Below are 19788 nucleotides of genomic sequence, written 5' to 3' on the forward strand. Positions count from 1 at the left end.
TGGGCAGACAGGCAAAGATCAACTGTCTTTACTGGGTGGTAAAAACCATAAGCGAGTGTCCTCCCGTCTTTCACTCCAAATGGATGAGAAGAGCTCTCAGGTTTGAGAGCTGTGGTTTGGTTTTAGCTGAAGGAGCAAGAAGACAATGTTCTGCCTACGCTGGGTGACCACTGGCACCCTTCAGCCTGTTTCTTGTGCACATTCCCCTGAAAATACCTTAGACAACTTTAAAAAATGCTTTTCCTTTTTTGAAGTTGCAGGCATTTTGTGGATGAAGCATTCATCTTTACAAAACAGGGAATTTGTTTTCCAGTTGTGATCATTTGTGCCTTGACTGCATAAAGAAGTTGGGGACTATTTTTGACTAAACCATTCTGCTTAAATTCCCAGTGACTTAATGTGGTACCTATTATGTTATGTCTTCATCAGAAAAGTGTAGTAACCATTTAATAGGTAAGTAATTGTAATGATTTGTCATGTCCAGGCTAGCTTTTATCTAAGGCATAACAAAATCACATGGAAAACACTGGCTAATTATTACTCTAAAATAAGCAGAATGTAAATAAGCTATTTGCAGGACATCACATTGAGTTTTCAGTCACATTGTCTGCAGAGGTAAACGCAATGAAAAACACTTAGCATGAAACAACTAGTTCAAAACTCTTTTACAGAAAGGTTCCCCATGGTGTTAAAACACTCAAGTGTTAAGTCTGTGGTTTTGAAACTTGGGAGAGAGGAGAGAACAGCCTCGGAAAACTCCTTCTGTCCCATGTCTATATGGAGTGGCCACCTCCTCTCCACCAGCCCCGAGAGCAGCTTTGCCTTCGCGCTGGGCCCACGTGGGGTTGCGTGTTGTGGGTGGGGTAAGTGTGGGAAAACTGATGCAGGAGCGTCTTCTCCTGTTCCCCATCCTCTTCTTCCTCCTCTTTGTGGTGCCAAAACCAGGGGAGTAGGTGGCATGGGGTCAATAACGTCAGAGGGTTCCCTCTGAGGGTCTTAGGGCTTGGGCAGCAGGGCGTGCGTGTCTGGGCAGCGCCTCAATGGCAAAGAGCTGTGCAGGGGCATGGGAGAGGGAGGGGAAAGTTCTGATGGTGCTCCAGGGTCAGGCACCTGGCGAAGCACCCAGAGGGCGAAGGGAGCCCAGGCTAGGAGCAAGTCTAGGGAGAGTGGAAGGAGCCCAGCCTTGCTGGAGCTGTGGGTACAGGACCTGGGGAAGTGAGGAGGGGAATAGACCATGCAAACCTTTGTATTTGAGGAGGGGTCTGCAGGGCTAGGGGATCGAGGGAGACAGGCATATGTACATGGAGGCAGGACTGTTAGGAAAAAAGGAGGCACAGGGATGATCCAAGGAGTCTGAGAACAGCTTCCCTCTGTAACTATCGGGCTGTTGCACACCCTGTTTGTGTAGGAATATATGCACAGCAGGGGGAGGTCATGGTGAAACATCAGCCTTAATTGGCAGTGTCTTCGTTGTTGGTTAAATGTGAAATGTATTTGGAAATAAAAGGTCAAGAGTCCCCCCTTTTTTTTTTTCAAAAAAAATGCACTATCGCATGAAATTGCTTTTAAGGAAAGAAAAGCTCTTAAAACTCGTTCTTCTGTCCCATGGACTCCCAGTTCCCTCTTTCTGCTGAAGTGCCCTTATTCTCTGAGCGCAAGGTACTCAGATGTGGGTACTCTGAACAGGGGGTGACAAGGAGATTGTCTCCAACTTGCTTCTGCCATTAAAAAATTCACCAGTTTAATCTGGATACACACACATCATTGCAGCCTGTAGGTGGAGACAGCTGTCAACTCCAACAAAAGTGGGGAAAGAACCATAAAAGGAAATATGACCGGTAAATCAGATGGACCTCAGGTGTAGCAGAAGCCTGCTCCTCAAAAAGAGCTGGCGTGTTTCCATATGGGAGGAGTGGATGGGTCCTGCAGTGTACTTATACCTGCACGGTTAAACTATCAGAATTATATGTCTCTCTGTGGACAAACTTGTGTAGAAGTTTAGTCTCCAATATGTATAGCTCCTGATACCTACCACATACCTTTAAATAGTCAAGTTTTAACTGATGAATAAATTTAATGAGCACTCTGAAAAATCCTGCAACATTTCAATGGAGAATTGGCATCAAAGAGCTCTTTAGAATTACATTTATGTGACCTACAAATGTTGCGGTTAATGCTTCCCATAATAAAACCTCTAAGAAAACAAATTATTTAATTGATTTTTTTTATAAACTGGGTTATTTCATGTGTATAATTAATTCTGCAGTATGGTTTGACCTTACTAAAGAGTTACTTTCCCGATCATGGTTATTGCCTATGCTACATGCAGAGCAGGGAGTTGAAATTGTTGGCTGCTCACAACTCCTCTCCCATTTGCGGCTTGATATTCAGCTTTTTCCGTATGTTCCTTTAAAGGAGAAGTTGCTATTGATGTTTAAGGCACATCCTGGTTTCAGACACTCTTAAAGCCTGACCTTCAAAGCAAAGCCTTTCTCAGGGAGCCATAATCCTCCTGGCATAGAAAGGAAGCTACTGATGTAACAGAAGTCTAATTTCCTGCTTGCTCGAAGCAAACTTTGCCTTTCATAGTCAACAGGATAGAGGACTTAGTACCAAGAGTTTTTTTCCAACTACTTAAGTACTTGGGTGTGCTTGTTTATGTGGGCAAGTGTTTTTTTCAGAACTCTGAAACTCTGCATCTGCATACACAAATGCGCATTTAAAATAACCCAGTTTATGCATGCAAATGCATGTATTTATGACTAATCACTGCTTCCAAGACTATATGCTCAAAGGCTGTAGTGGGACTGGTCTGAATGCACAGTGGGTGCATACAAGGGATGTGTCTGCTCTGGTAACTGTGTCTGTCTAAGTTACCAGAAAACTGAGGTGTCCCTGCATACTGCTACATGCAGTGTGGATACAATTGGGCTCTGACAGTTTTCTGCGAAGACATACCCTATCACTTGTCTACTCTCTTTCAAGATCTAAGCCGAGATGGAGACATTTCTCTTTTAAAGGGTGCTTTGAAATATCTTAGGGCAAGATTTGGACAGCTCAGAGCTACATGCAAACCTCATAAAATATCTGAAAGACATAAAAAAAGCACTTTTGACCATCTTAATCTCTAAATAAATGACAAGTGTTTCAAGAAAGAATAGGCTGACTGTCACTCACTGACATTGGAAGAGAGAAATCTCTTTCTACAGAAAGAGCAGATGGAGCACGTCTGGCATTGCTGTGCACTTGTCTGCCACTCTGTTTACCATATATATTCCTATACCAAGACATATGCAGCTCTGAAAATCAGCTCATGGGTTTTGCTTTCTTGATTTTCAGTGTGAAAACAACTTAATTGTCCCTGTTATCCTCTTCTAGAAATTCCACATGTCTTTTGCTGGCTTATCCCATAGAATAAAGCTGACGGGTGTATGCATACACAGAAGCAAACTTTTGACTGTCTGGTCCCTAGTTATGGCTTTAGTCAGCAAAGTATTTTGCATTACCACTGAGGCATTAAAAAATCACCTTGAAAAAATCATATTCATAAGGCATTGTGGAAAAACACAGGAAAAATAGCATAGGGGGTGGGAATTAAACCATTTCACTCCCAAAATATGTAATTGTGAATGAAATTGTCATTTGAGTGGTCAATAGAGTAAAGGTGAGAGGAGACTGGAAAAGTGAAACAAAAGGTACAAAAATACTGCAGTTAAAATACAATTTATATTTCTTTCTGAAATGGTTCATTTTTTTTCCCCTCTAGGATGTTCTGACTATTCTTAGTAGAGCATATTTTACAGGTTACATCTTCTTAAGTAGTGAAAGAGCTAAGTGTGAAGAATATCCAGTTTGCAATATCACCTCCAGAAAAAAAGAAGATAAAAGGTGTGTAAGCCCACGGTCAGGTGTCTAAAATACCAGACAAAAGAACGGTCTCTGACAAAGTCCTGATACATTTCTTATGGTTGCTTTTTTTTTTTTTTTTTCTTTATATGCTCTTGATTCCAACCTAAGCAGGCAGGGGCTACGTGTGGGAGCAAAACCAGACAGGGTGCTGGTGCGGGTTAGAGAGCATAGAGCACATAAGCTGTATTCAGCAGTTTCCCAACAAGGTCTCCTAAGGGAGATCTGGGAAATCTCACTGGGAGCTTATTAATGTAATAATAATGTAATGTAATTCTTCCTGCTTATGCATGGGCAGCTCCTACCTCTTCTACCTGGTATAAGTATGCATCTAGGGTTTCCACTTCTACAGTGGCAATGTCTGTGAGGCAGTGATCTGCACAGCACTTTAGGATAGAACAGCATAGCATGGTATAGCACCTTTACTTGTGGAGAGGTGGGTAAGATAGTCGGAGGTAATATTTCTTTCAGTGACCAGGTAGGAACCTTTTAACCTGTTCTTTGTAGAAACATATCCCAAAGTTCTGTCTACTTGTAATATATGTTGTTATAATTAGACTAAATAAGTGTAACCTAACTCAGTGTATGGGCTTTATGGAGTTCCCAAATTTTCTGTTTGGAGTGTCACAGTAAGGAATAGTTTACCTCTTAGCTGATTTCTCTAGTGACTGCACTGGTATCACAAGACATACAATGCATTTATTTCCCAGCCATACTGTTCCTTTTTCTGTTGTCTATATCTGCCACATACAGTATGTATAAAACCTGTCTTACCTTAAAAGCAAAGAAATGATCCGTATATTTCTCTCCGAACACAAACTTAGCACCTGTGTCAGAGTACTCCAGAAAAGTCTAGGGACAGAAAGCAGAGAAAGTTAGCCGTAAGCTCCATGCCAAAACCCAAGCAAATATTGCTAGTTGTCCTGCAGAGATCTGGTGAGGTCCAAGGAGCTTGTGCTCTGCTCTGTATGGGTCCAGGCTTCACTGATTGTGTCTGGCTGAACCGAGGGTCTCTGGTCTGCTCTGCCAAGAGGGCAGGCTGCTTCAGAGTATGTAGATAAACAGCAAAGGCACAGGGCACATTTTCCTGCAGTATCCAATATGATAAAGGCCAAAAGCTATACTAAAAGAAGAATTTATTTTTTAATCCCGATACTATGGTGCATTTCTACACGCCCTCTCATGCAAATACATGCAATGAAAGATACAATTTAAAATGGAGATTTAATGGCTGAAGTAATGAGTTTTGAAAGGAGTAGCCAAAAGCTAGTCGAAAAAAATCTTCTACTTTTTAATTCTGATACGGTGGTGCATTTTTACTCTCCTGATGCCAACATATGCAATTAATGATACAGATTAAAATGGAAATGTAATAGCTAAAGTAATGAGTTATGACAGGAGTGACCATAAGCCATACGGAGCTAACGAAAGGGGGCACCAGACCCACTTCAGTCGGAGACAAAAGGGGAGACTGAGAACCTGGTGACAAAACCCAGATGACTCCCACTGCTTGCAGATTAGCAGCCAGACAGACGTCAGACCTGTGCCTTCGCTCCCGCGCAGAGACAGTACATTCTGCACTGTCTTGTTTTAAATGCGCTTAATTATCTGTACTGTGAAGAACAGCTGTGTGAATAGTATCCCTGGGGTGAAAAGTCTGAATGTCCTTCAGTGGGTACTCTCTGATCTACATTTTGGATTTCTCTTATTTATTACTTTACAGTAATGGACTTTTTAAAAAAAACTTTGTGACTGCAGACTGCCTGCAGGGGTATGTAAGGATGGATCCTGTCCCCTTTCTAGAGATGCTTTGCTGCTTGCAGCTGTGGATTTTGCCGCCTGTAGTTGAATTCATTTTCTTATATGTTGTGAGAACTATGAAATGCCCCTGGGGCCAGGACTGTGGCTGCTCTGAAGACAAAGGTGGTTCTGCCTCACTAAATCCCAAGGCTTTTCAGCATATCAGGTTAATTGGAAGGATGCTTTGGAGTTGGGCCAGGTCTAAGAGTTTCTGTGAGTGCCCTGGCACAATAGCGGTTTTGTGTTTGGAGGGTGCAAGTTTTAATTCCAGCCCAAGGATGGTAAAGCCATTAAGAAACTGGGTCATTCTGGCCATTATTCATCATCCTGTCCCACATGGTCTTGTACTAACTGGACAAAAAAGAAATGAGAAAGTTGAATTCAGGTAGTCAATTACCTTTCTGTTTTTCTCAAGAGGGGAAAACATCCGGGGGCAAATGGGCCCTTGAACTGCCAGGCTGTTATGTAAGAGTCTCAAGACAGAAAATGAAAAAAAAAATTTTTTTTTTGCCCAGTAGCTTACCTGAATCTGAATGCCTAGCCAGTTAAATATATCAAACCCCACTTTGGTCCTCAGAATAAGAAGCCCAAGAATAAACTGCATTCCTATTCCTGAAAATACTGGTCTCCAAGCAACCTAGATGGACAGAAAAATAAATAAATAAAAAACCACACTTGTTATTTAAATAAATAATAATTTACTTTAGATGTTTGTTAAAATAATGTAAGGGGATTGTCGGACTATACTGCAGGATAGGAGCAGCTGCCAAAACAGGTTGTAGGAGACTTGGAGCGTGAATCACCTCTCCTAATTTGAGAGCTCTGCGATGTGGATGTCTCCATCTGAGCTAGCTGCTGAAAGCCTGGCTAGGTAAGTATGGACATGGCCATTTCACCATCACAGACTGCAAGTAATCACGTAGTAGGAAAAGGAAAGATAGTTCTTCCTGTGCTACAGCTTAAGATGAAATAGACATATGTGAGGGTAGCAGACATTATTCTTTTTTTTTTTTTTTTTAACTGGAATGGAAGCATCAAAAAAAAAAGTAACCAAGTATGTGGATTCTTCACATGGACTGGGAATAAGGAGAATTTGCTACAGTTGTTTTTGCGTGCTTGGATAATTTCAACTCTGTTTCTGTTCCCCAGCTTTAAAGAGCTTTGATACTTGAGAACTACTCACAGTTAGATATTGCAATTCATATGACAGAAAGATAGTTGTAGGAAAAACTGTGGCTGCCTGTGACTAGTCCCTCTTCACTGCACTGCAGATTTCTGCTCTGCTGCTTCAGAAAACATCATTGTTTTGTGAAAATTGAATCTGATTATTTACAAGACAAAGAGCTGAGATGGCACACACTGATTTATTCAGATTATATTTGAATAACACAAGCCAATTGGTGTAATGAGGACCCATGGGAGAGCACAAAACATTTGGAGTACATGAGTTTTCACCTCAGTTGGAGACAGCAGCAGTTGCAAAGAATGGGGAATGGCAGGTCCATTAGTCCCTGGTGAGGGGACTTTTTCTGTTAAGAAAGTCTAAGCACTGATGCAGGAGTATTGAAAAGGTGTTGGTGAAATTTTGTGATTAATATACAACTGATGAAAGTATGTGCTGTATGCTAGGCATGCACACAGGGGTAAAAGCTGAAGTGGGACTTGTGGTGGCTGAAGTGGCTGCTTTGTAATATCACAGCAGTACAGAGTGGACATCTCAACTGGAAAATTAAAATAAATGGCATTGACAAGCCTATGGGAGTGGGTTAGTGAAAAGTGAGGACCTCAGCTTGGCTTCAGCTGCTGCATTTGCAGTGGGAATCAAACTTGTGAGGGATTAAGCTACATGAGCAAAGCACGTCTCCAGTTCCATGTGATTTGTGTTGATGTGATAACAGTGTCCTCAAACAAGTGCCTGTGATGTCCTGAGGACTGCGGTGAGCCTCCTGTGGATGGAAAGCATGGAGCAGGCCTGCCTCAGCTTGTACTGATGTTCCAGGAGCAAATGTGTTCCAATCTGCATCAGGGCTGGAACAAAGGATGGGCAGTGACCTCCCAAAATAGTGAGAGCCAGATGCTGGTACAGTCCCACACATGCTTCCCAAGATGTCAGAGCAAAATGACTTTCCTCGGAAATGAAATACATCACTGGGTTTTGGCAAGCCTAAATTTTGATGTTCATGGGTTTTCTGTTACTCTTAACTGAACTTGGTGCTAGGGTAGAGGAATAGCTTTTGAGACATTGAACAAAAAAACCCCAAAAGATCCAACATGGACTAAATACTCACTCTGGTTGGATATTTGGAAAAGGTAAACATCAAGAGAACGTACATCACAAGTCCACCAAAGGAGATCAGCTGGCGGGATCCCTGTTTTGCTGTGTCAAAGATGAGCCAGCAGATGATAGTTATAATAAGAGTTGCACACAACACCCTAGGAAAAAAGGTGTCAGGCATGACATCCTGAAGATGACCAGATATTCCTTCCCCTTTCCCTCCCCACAACATTTACATCTCTGTCTGTGAATGAACTCTCTGAGCGATGTATTAAGCTGAAAGAGCTGTGTAGCTCTACACAAGCAGGAACCTGCCTTTGCTGATGCAACTCTGAAAACAACATCCCTTGGTGGCATCCAGAAGAAATGTCCTCCAACCACATCCCCAAAGACAGAGTGCGGGGGAACCGAATAAAGCATGAGTGACTCTTGTCTGGGTGTTATTTCTATTAAATGAAGTGTGAGGATATGATACCCTCCTTTTTCACTCCATTCTCCTTTTCCTTTCCTGTCTTTTATATTGAATCTTTTCTTACCTCTGGGCAAGACAGGCTGTGGTTTTCATAAATTGCACTGTGCTGTTTAACTGGTGGGCCTATGAAACACACGCTATTGAGGGGCAAGTTATAAACTGTTTACTTCTTTGTAACCGGCTGTAGTCTGTTTAGAAAAATAGCTGTTAATCGCAACAATTTTAGCTGTCTCAGAAACAATGACAACAGCCACATGTACATCTGTGTTCAGTGTTTCTATGGTCTTCACTATCACAGAACAGTGTTCAGCTTGCATATTGAAGGTAATTAACAAAAACAGCCTGAGAGGCAAGGCAATACATCATCCCACTGACAGAGGGGAAAACCGAACATTGTTCCAGTTCTTTAATGTTACTTGTGTCTAACAGTTGTTTAGCTTCCACTGATTTCAGTGGTATCTAGATACCTAAATTCCATTTTTAGGCCTGGATCAAAAATATTGCAGGCCAACTCCACAAAATGGCTTGGCCATTGCAATGCTCAGTAACACTTTCTACACCTGAGAGACTTTCTGACTCTTGGAGGAATCCGTGACCTACAGTTAAGCACTTAATCTGTGATATGTACAATTTAAGGATTGCAGCCCAGGTAATACAGCACTTACTGCCCCTGGCTTGTTCCCTCTGCTCATCAGGGCTCTCCTGTTCTGTTTGCTTCTTCCCCCAAAGAGGCTGCCAGATCGTCTAATGGAGATGCCTGTGTGTGACTGCTCTCTAATGTGGCTCCTGAGCAGAAGGACCACAATCTTTATAGCATCTTCCTTAGAAATTTCGGCTCCTGTGGCAAAACCATTTCAAAACCTTAAGAATAATTTGGGACATTTTCCTAAACCCAGAATGACTCCTCCTTAGAGCTCTTTCTCTCTCAGATAGAAACTGACCTAGCTGAGATAAAAGGCAGCTGGCCAATTTCCTTTTCCTTTTTAATGAGATTTCATTTGGTCTTTTCTTTGGTCTACGAGCCTCCTTTGGCTCCCCATTTTTCCAGGAATAACTGCTCAGGAATACTTGGAATAAGCATCTATCAGATCTAAGCATCTACCATTTATCTACCAGATGAATGTCTACCATCCCAAATAAGGTTGTTCGATCTTATTATGACACTAAATGTGGCTGCATGCTTTGATTCCTGAAGGTCAAGTAAAAATTACTATGGAGGTAGGTATATGAACAAGTAGTGTTTAGATAACACACTTCAGTCTTTAGCAGTTTGCATTTGTTAGAGTTAGGGTTTTTACAAATCTCACAGCTTTCTGAACAAGTAACAGTGAAGCAGTTTCTGGTGTGCAGAATGAATGCAGAAGGCTACAACACACCTGAACTTCTGTGAACAAGTTATCTTACAACAACAAACTCATCCTATCTCAATTTGAGGAATTTTTTTACACTTTCTATCAAGATTTTTGATACCTAGCTACTGTATTGCAATCTTAAAGGTGTACCTGACATCTATAAACTAGAAAATATTGAATTATTCTGTATGTATTCAGTGCTCTTACTGCAATTTGTGTGACTGATCATCTATCTCCCTGTGCTTATGGGGGTGTAAGTTGAAATAAAACTATAGGGCTAAATTCACTAATGCTTTGTCCTTCTGCATAAATAGGAAGTAATTAATATTTACCATTTCAGCCAAAACCACTGTTTCTCCAGATATCTTTCTCCAGAAAAAAAGAATGCAGCAATTCTGTCTTCGTACTTAGCTATTAAAAAATCCCAGCAGATGAAGAAGATGGCTAGGACAGTGATGATAAAGAGTGGCAAGACTCTCTGAAAATTCAAGCTGCAGGCTGCAATGACTACTGCCAAGTATGCTGTCACAGAAACAAGAAGATATATGTCAGTTATGTTGGTCTTTTTAAAAACAGAATCAAATCTTAAATTTAAAGGATGCGGTTAAAGTCAGGACTATGTTTATCTTCTTATCTTTATCTGTTTTATCTGTTTAGCTGTATCTAGTGTTGTTACTTACGATATGTTCATTGATATGCAAGGTGGCTTTCATCCTGTGAAAGCACGTTATATGCTTTGGCCAAGCCAAGTTCATATCAATTTTCCCATATCACTTGGGAAAATGAAACACGTCTACAGAACTACTTTTGCCTGTGTAAAAACGTGAATTAAGAACAATGGGTCTTGTTCCTCTTTCACAGGAGGATGAGTTTATCCAATACAACTAGAAGAAACACTTAGAAACATTTGCCAATTGCCTGATTTGATGGCCCTCTCAAGTAATTGGGAAGCTTACAAGTAGTTGAACTGATTTGTCATTTGGCAGGTTCATTGCTAATATGTGCTGGCCAATGAAATATTCAGTTCTTGTAAATAATAATCTGATTTTGTCTATGGCAAATAAGGAAGAAGAACTACTGATTTTTGTAAGGGAAGTTGTTTTTTATGGAATTAATGTATGAAACCCAAACATATCCTTAGAACTCACTCGCTTTCTTGAGGCAGGATATGTCTGTACTATGACAAAGCAAGATGAGCTGATGCTAGGAAGGCAGGATATTCAGCATGCAAGCAGCCCTTTTATAACCACTTTACGGTATGCTGACATATATTTTAGGTCTATGTGTTCTCAGTGTCAAGTAGGAGGATCTCAAAAAGAAACTTGGTGAAGTGGAAGGAAACAAACCAACCTACTGGCTATTTAGGAAAGGGACAAAGAAGAATATCTGAATAACTTTGCAGCGCATGCTGACATAAAACACATTTCCTCTAGCAAACATTTGCTGTGGGTATCAAGTGATATGGGTCAGAACAGAAAACTTTTATTTCTAGCCTGCCGACTCAAGCTCCATCCAAGTTGCTGCCTGACTCTTTTTAATGTGTTTTCATGTTTTTGGGCAAGTTCTAAAACTGTAATTTAACGGGCCTCTTGGAGGGAGCTGGTAATGGAGTAGACACAAAGACTTTTATCCTTTTATCCCAAATGTAATTGCTTATTAGAGTTGAAACATGCTGGAGGAGTGGTGTAGCAAGATCTGTGCTTTTGTCAAGTTTGGGAATGAGTGGAGGTTTTGCGATCTGGAGCTTTCTCTGGGACTAAATACATTTTCACCTCCTTTCAAATGCATTCTTATAGACAGTCAACAGTTTTTGTGTCAGATAGAAGACAGGCGCACAGTCTATAATCTCATACAGGCAAATAAATAAGGCTTCAGCAACCCTGGGTGTAATATACTGTACCTGTTATTAAAACTCCATAGATCACATAGTGAATTCTGGTTTTATGTTTCTTGCAAAATTCACAGATTTTATCATATTTCTTTTCTAAATGCCTAGGAAAATGCAAAAAACAAACAACAGAAACTTAAGCTGTAGATAAGAAGAAGTATTTTGCACAGGAAGATCAGTTTAAATTGATCAAAATTTCTCCACTGGAGTATGCTGGACTTGGTAAGGGTTAAATCTGGATCCCAAAATGCCAAAGAAAATCGTACCAACATCTGCAGAGCTTTTGGGGGGACTTCTTTGGTTTGATGTTGGGTAAGTAAAAAAGAAAATCTGGCAGGTATCTAATGGGCCAATCTGCAACTATCTTAACGGGCCGAAGTTAGCAGGCCTGAAATACAGCTCTCCTGTGAGGAGGTCTGTTAACAGGGTTAATGCAAACTGGGTAGGTAGTTAAAGATTCAGTGCCCATTACTAGACCCACAAAAATTGTTAATACAGCCAGCCCAGCATTGATATGTGGAGCAGTAGTGTTGCTAGAGTTGTGAAGGCCTAAGGTTGCATTTGTGTGTGCAAAGTAACAAATATCCATCTAAAACCTTATTATAGTGTGCATAGATGTTTCTGTATATTTGAAAATTTGGTTGTGAATTACATTAATTTTCATCTAAGACTCATCAGTTCATGGAAGCTAAAATGATTTGTTGTATTTAAATGTCCTATTCTAGTATCTGTTTTTCCAATTATTACATACTTCACTTTCGTTCTTTTCTCATCTCACTAAGGGTAACACAGAGTGATTTCACAAGGGAGGCTGAAATTTAGGGAAATAGCAGTTAAGGGAGTTAATTCAACACAGATTTCCAATGTTAAGTATGCTGGTGATGCAGACGTATTTCAGTTACAAAAACTGTAGCTAAATAAACACCCTCATATTGTGCAAACTGAAAAAGAAATCACAATTAAAGCGGTGCCTCACACCCTACAGTCTATACAGGCAACGTTATATTTAGAGATGCTAATTATCCACACTGTACTTGTTTGGAAACTAGATGCAGCTGGAGTCAGATGCACACTGAAATTCAGCACTAATACCCTTCTTTTCTGCACTAAAAAAATCGATTAATTTGAAAGAAATTGGAAAAAAACAAGGAATATTAACTTAATTCATATCAGCACTCAGAACAGCAGAGCAGGAACATATTCTTTCACCAGTACAAAGAGTAACAGGATCCCTCAGAAATCTTGATTGCTTTTGATATTTCAGTTTAAGTTCTGGGAATTCCTGTTCCCTCACAAATCATAGCTCTTTTTTTCACTTGTAAGAACTTGTAAGGTTGTAAGAACTTGTAAGAACTTGTAAGAACTTGTAAGGTTATCTATCTACCCAATCTCAGCAGAAAGATACAGGAAAAGAAAGAAAAGGAGAAATGAGAGATAGATGCATGAATAAGCCAGTTACTTCATCAAATTTATGGTTCATCCATCAGCCAAAAAAAGGAAAAAATATTATCTACTATCTGTTACTGCTACTTATGAGTCCTTCGGGATTTAAAATTGTTATTTTAAGATTACAATTCCTTGTAATCTCTTCTTTGCTCTAATGTCTCTCTCTCCCTTGTTATTTTATTAATTTAGGTGATTATCACTTTGGTACTAAGATATCTTAAATGTTTAGGCATATATGGCATAAATATGCAGCTCTGTTCTGCAAGGTGGCAGAAAAAACCTCTTCCGTATGAAAACTGGTTAATTTACTAAGGAAACATTATTTTCTAAAAGCTGATCCTGTAGGCTTAAAGTGCAGCACATTGCTGATGGCTTTTACTTAACCAAAGATGTTGAAAAAGCAGATATCACTTAAGCACATTTAAAGGAGAACTTGAATGTGAAATATTTTATATGCCAAAACTATTCTTGCTTGCATTTTGCAACTCACAAATCCTTTTTCTGGTGCTGCATGTACTCTGTAAGTGAATGGTAACACCTTGCACATGTAGTGAATCCTTGTTATCAACAGACTGATCTTTCAAATGGGTCATGTCTCAGACCACAGGCTCTTCAGTACTATCTGTCGAAAGAAATCGATGACACATTTGAAATTGAGGCACATGTTGTGAATGCCCCTTGTGAGTAGATATAAGGAAGATATTAGATCACATTAGTGCCTGCTTTTAGGAGCTAATTTACAAAAAATAACTTGGTAGAGATACCATTGCCCTTGTCAGGTGCTCAACATAAAAATAAACCTAGACAAAGTACAAAACCAAGTACAAAACCACAGAGCACAGAACAAGCCATAGCCTGAATGTAATCAGAACAGATCAAAGTGCTCTTCAGCTTCCAGCTTATGAGGAGCTTTCACTGCCCCAGGCAATGGTATCTGCTCCTGATGGAAGAACAAGGGGACCTCGGGAACAGTAAGCCCTGTGAATCAAACCTTATTTATCCCTCAGCTCTCCATCGGAGTACAAATGAACAAGAATGAATAAAAAACTTACAGGCTTCACCTCTGCCCCAACTCTGCAGACATGCCTCTTGTCGAGAGACTCCTGTGGGCCCAGGTTTGAGGGGGTGAGACCCCACTAACCTTGTACAGCCATTTGCGTGCCAACACTTCCCTGTGCTCAATTCTGGGGAGACGCTGGATACCTGCCACTGGAGAGGCTTTTTTTTCTGTCAAACTTGGATGTTTGATCTATCAAATCTCAGCTTTTGTTTTTGCTAGACAAGACCCTAAATGTTTTAAACAAGAAAGTGTTTCATGTTATGTAGTGCTAAAGGAATGACAAATCTCCAAAGAACAGAGAGGAGAAATGAGAGAATACTTAAGTGACTTCTAAATACTTTTGCTAGATTTTTGAAGCAGTATTTTAATATGATGGCATCAGTAAACCTGATCATATTAACAAGTCTTTAAATTATCTATGTTCAACTCGAAAGCATAACTAAAATCTTCACAACTACTTCTGTATATAAGCATATCATTTGTACAGGCATGAGACTTTTCCAGGTAGTCCAATTTGAGTGAGACAAACTCCTATTTGAGATATCCAGTAAGTGAGTTGCTAGAATCTGCTCATAGAAAGACAGGTTCAAAGCTGAAATGGTGTACTGTAAAACTGAATGCAGTCATAGAAATCAGTACAGTATTTCTACTGTATCTATTAAGGTTTATATGAAGATTCAACATGACAGAAAAATACTAAGACATTAAAATACAATTTTAAGTATTGTATCTTAATTCTTTTAATGTCTTAAACAGGGTTTGTAGTTTTCACCAAAAAAACTAATCCTCAAGTAAAATGTAGATGTGTGGTCACTTGGCACAAGTGCTAACGACGTGTAAAAATTCTGCTCCATCAAAATGGCTTTTTTTACAGCTATTCTATTCTTATTTTACACTGGGATAAATAGCTATGCAAACTGAAGAACAATAGTGAATCTTTAACTTCCTAAAAGAGATCACTGTTTAAGACTTCTCTTTAAAAAAGGCTCTTACGGAAATATTGGAAAAGTACTTAATTTACGAAATGAAAAAATATTGCTCTTTAATTTGCAAGGCTTTAGAAGGGTAGTTGCATGACCACACGTGTCAGTTGAAAGGTATAATAATTTTAAATACAATGTGTTTCTGTATTACACAAATTGCTAGGCAATACAAAGGTCTGTGTAGCATAGGGGTATGGCAGTGAAATTTAGAGCTGTTCCTCCAGAAGCAGAAACACTGGCAGCTTATTGCTTGGGCAAGGCTGAAGCGCGTGGAAAACTTACTCATTCAAAAGACATTACCCTTTCAGGCGTGGCTGTTCATCATCTACTGAGTCACGTTTGTTTTCATGCAGATCACCCTCAATATTGATGTATTCCTCCTCCTGGAAAACAGATCGGTGCCGAGGCTGTGAGAGGAGTGCATGCTTGTTAAGTAAGGTGCGAAAAAACAGATCCCTGCTGGCAGGTGGCTGAAGCAGTCTCAAGACTTTCCTGTCTGCACTGAATGCACGGCTCCAGCTCTCCTGTCTGCCACCAATGCTGCCATCAGTATCAGACAAACCCAGTGGTTAGACCGTGGCTGTGAACTTTCCCAAGCCATCCACACCATTTTGAAAGGGGAAAGAAAGTACCAGTGTTACTCAGAGCTGAAGAGGGCCCCATACAGAGTACCACTGCACACATGCCGGAAAGTGAGAGCTGCAGCAGGGATGGTAGAGCTGCTAATTAGCCAGCTTGCCCAGCACCTCCTGCTGACGACCCCGTTTTTGTTGCTTCTCTCTTTCCAGAGCTGTAATATGGTGGAAATTTTATGCATGGAGAATGGTTAAATTGGGGAGGGGCTTGTTTTAAAAATTTAACTAAGGTAATAAATTTATTCTTAAGAAAAGCTGCTGAGAAAAAGTAACAGGTAACAATCCTTTAAAAAGAGCTAGCATCCATCATCCATGGGCTTTGTAACAGAAACCTGAAATTTGGCCAGATAGCATATTTTCATCAGAAACACACCTTTTTGCTACCTGAATCCACATAAGCTTGGCTGCATTAAAGCTTTTGAACAACCGCAGTCTGACATCCACCATGCCCGAGGACTGTCCTTGGGGTGGCTGGGAGCGGCACAACCCCCCGAAGCTGCTGGGCGTGCCCGTGGGGGCTGCCGTGCCCACCCTGCGTTATTTCCCCCGGCCCGGTCCGGAGCGGCAGAGGGAAAGTGCCTGTCCCACGGGTACCTACCTCCGTGCTCATGGCGGGGCCTGCGGAGGGGCCAGCGACCCAGGGCAGGCAACAGTTGGGTTCAAAGGCAGCACAGGCGGCCCTCGCGCCGCGCTCGCCCCTCCTTGTTTGAAGGCCGTGCCAGGGCGGCGTGACTGGTCGCCTGCCCTTGGGGGTCCGGCCAGGACCACCGCGAAGGCAGGCAGTGTTTTCTTGAGCTGGTGGTCGTGTCCTACTCTCTCGAGAGGAGCTGGCCCGCTGTGCCCAGCCACTCGGAGCGGTGGCAGGCTGCAGGTGAATTCACCTTTTCGTGTCACTATTATTTGTGCTAGCGGCGTTCCCCAAACTGCTGTGTGAAGCAAGGCCCACCGCGGACCTTGGCCTGGCCCCTGCCTTCTGTCTGGCTTTCCTGCTGCAGGCGCCGCCGAAAGTTCTGGAACACCTGCGGTTAGTTCCTAGTGAGAGACTTGAACCAGCTCAAAGGCCGGCAATTAAAATGGTGTGGCAGAGCACGTATGTAGAAGCTGCTATTCATTCCCCTAGGAGAAAGCTCAGCGTGACACGGACAGGAGTCTCTCAGTCCTCTTGATTGCAGTTTTCGGAGGGGTGTGGTGGTGGGGGTCGTGTGGCTCTGTGGAGCTGCACTGTAACTTACGGCCACATTTTTGCTAAACTAAATTTCTTTCTCCCTTTGGCCTTGACTGTGAAATAAAGCAAACCTGAAAAATACAGATGCTGCCACCTAGCAAGTTGCTATTATTTTTGGTAACTGGGAGCACTCTTAGCGGCTGTAGGAGGTGGGTTTCTCACCTGAGGGACACTGAGTGCTGATAGTATTGAAACACCACTTATTCCTGGGCTTAAATTTGGGGAATATTGCATGACAGTGCTTCTCACAGATTTTTGAACCCATGTTACAAATCAGCAGAGTCCAGCCCTTTGGGTCAAAGAGCCATGCTTTCACATTTGCAGGTGGTTGCCCTCCCCGTGGCACCGTGTCCTCTCTCCTGGTCACAGCTCGAAGCCCACGTCCCACACCTCCTGCCTCCATCCCCATGACCACCCCCAGTGCCTCCACTTCACGTGCTGCTCAGGCCAGACCGTGCTCCCCCATTGCTTTCCCCCATGCTACAGCACCCTCCCTGAGCCAGGAGCTCACCTGGATCGCCTACAGCCTGGGCTCTGGCTCTTTGAATTTGTGAAATATACTGTTTGTCTTGAGAATATAACTTATTTTTTCTTTTGAGTATTTCAATACAAAAAGCATCAATCCACATCTTTTCACATTGTCTACAACGTATTTAAATACGCTCAGAATATTATTATGTCACTATTCTATTGTCACAAATGCTTTCCTACATCTACATTAAAAGGTGTTAAGCAAATCTGAAATCAAAGATCACTTTGTGTCTAACTCTGTGCAGATACACAAGGAAAAGGGAGAATGGATCCAAACCCCTTTTCTTCTTTTTTCATGGCCAAACATGGTATCAGACCTGGCTCTGGCAGAGTGTTGGCCCTTGCTGAGGCTAACCCAAGGGCTGCGTGGAGCATGTGGACTTCTGCCAGCAGGGGCACAGCAAAGTCCATACTCTGCAGAGCCTCAAAATAAACTCTTCTGCCTCAGTCATGGTATGCCTGCGAAAGTGTTGGTGTGGGTATGTGTGTCTCTACTACACTTGCACAAAGTAGTGGCTGAACGCTTTCAGCTGAACCTTTTTCATGGGAAATTGGTTTCTTTGATTAAAATCAAGCTTTCATTGACCGCCACTACTTATCTCCATTTTTCAACAGTTTCAGTCAATTCTGAATGTCCTTTTATTCTTTTTGTTTTGACATTTTCCTTTTTGCTGGCTTTTTTGAGGAGGAAGGTATTGGCGCTATGTACCATCTTCCTCTCCCAGGATCTCAAATCCTGGTCTAGTTCCCAGCAGTGCATATCAGAACAGTCCAAGTGATTCTTTCCATCACTGTAAATCTGGAATCACTTCAACTTTGAGAGCAGAGGCATTTCTTTGGCAGCATGCTCTTGCTACCTCTGATCATATCCAAAAACCACTGGAAGATAGAAAATAATATCCACAGCATCAGGAAACTTCTATTTCTTACGTGCTGCTTCAGGTACCATCACCAAACTTGGCAAATAGATATGATTACATCACAGGAAAGTACTAGAAGTTTTTAATGGAACTTTTAGAGTAGCAGATTATTTCTGAAGTGTGGATGTGAAAATATTAACACATGACACTAATAAAATGTCTGTGTTTTTTTTTAACCTGACTCTCATGTCTTCATAGTGAGCTACTCACTATGTGGGCTTAAACAAACACACAGTCAAAAGAAGTCAAAATGAGCGTGTTTATTATGAAGTCATCTGTTTTGCATCCTCCTCTTCTTTCTCTGGTCAGTTGTATGTCAGAGCTGTTGCATCCAGTTCGTTTGTCTGAAATTTCCCCTATTCTGGATGAGTAAGTAGGTATTTAATAATATGTATGCCTTGTCTGACTGAAAGATTGTATCACTAAACCAAATGTTTCCAGCTTCTCTTTTTCCAGCTTCTCAGGAGAAAACGCTTCTGTATCAACTCCTCGTCCCCTGATAGCATTCCCTCTGATCACCGTTTCTGATGCCTCTTTTGTATCTTGTATGAAGCCATTATGACATTAGAAAACACTTTTCTGAATCTTACCATGTCCTGTCAATTTTCTGTGTTTTTTCCTTAATGTATTTCTGAGAACAGAACTCACTTGCCTGTCAGTTTATGAATTTTAAATAAAATTCAGGTTTTGTTAAAATATCTGTCTTGGATGTATTATCACAACCAATTACTGACATTGAATTCGATATTTATGAATTTACATAATGTTATTCAAAAGAAAAAAAAGAAAAAAGCATACCTTATTAGTATGTACAATTTTCTTATTTTGTGAATTCTTGATTCTCTGTGAATTGTCTTCGAGATCTTTCAGATTTATAACATCCACACCTTCACTGTCATTCTGCAGCACAACAAGATCAGAAATTGTATCGGTTCAAACCAAAAGTTGAAAGCCTTTCTCATGTGTGGTAAGAACTGATTTATACTCTGATGCCTACGCTTGCATGTCTTACTATACTAGTACGGGGAACCCGAAACTCAGCGTGTAGAGCTTGGGTGTTCAAGACCCTGCAGTATTACACAAAGCTGCGTCGGTCATGGATGGTGCTTGACTAATGTGAATCTGCTGTTTTCTTGACCCAACCGAGGCGTCCTCTCAGCGCTGCCCTTCACCTCAGGACTGGTTCAACAAGTTTACAAAGATCCCTTATCCCTTATCCCTCCCAGGGGCAAAACGGCCTATTTGGGCCATTAGGTAATACCTGTTAGTGTGTTTGCTCTGGTATGTATGCCCCT

At 41.3% G+C, this 19788-nt stretch overlaps 1 protein-coding gene across 1 annotated transcript in view; it reads right to left on the reverse strand.

Annotated features, from left to right (window-relative positions):
* The window catches only part of SLC28A3 (solute carrier family 28 (concentrative nucleoside transporter), member 3), a 41276-nt gene that overhangs the window by 15557 nt on the left and 5931 nt on the right, over positions 1–19788 (reverse strand). Inside the window, exons 2-8 of the mRNA XM_009586513.1 lie at positions 19292–19393; positions 15483–15565; positions 11706–11797; positions 10138–10327; positions 7995–8139; positions 6230–6343; positions 4681–4758 (exon numbers count right to left, since the gene is read on the reverse strand). Of these exons, the coding sequence (XP_009584808.1) occupies positions 4681–4758; positions 6230–6343; positions 7995–8139; positions 10138–10327; positions 11706–11797; positions 15483–15565; positions 19292–19393 (804 nt within the window). The remainder of the gene's footprint in view (positions 1–4680; positions 4759–6229; positions 6344–7994; positions 8140–10137; positions 10328–11705; positions 11798–15482; positions 15566–19291; positions 19394–19788) is intronic.

The sequence above is a fragment of the Fulmarus glacialis genome, unplaced genomic scaffold (assembly GCF_000690835.1).
Source record: "Fulmarus glacialis isolate BGI_N327 unplaced genomic scaffold, ASM69083v1 scaffold14381, whole genome shotgun sequence".
Taxonomy (NCBI): Eukaryota; Metazoa; Chordata; class Aves; order Procellariiformes; family Procellariidae; genus Fulmarus; species Fulmarus glacialis.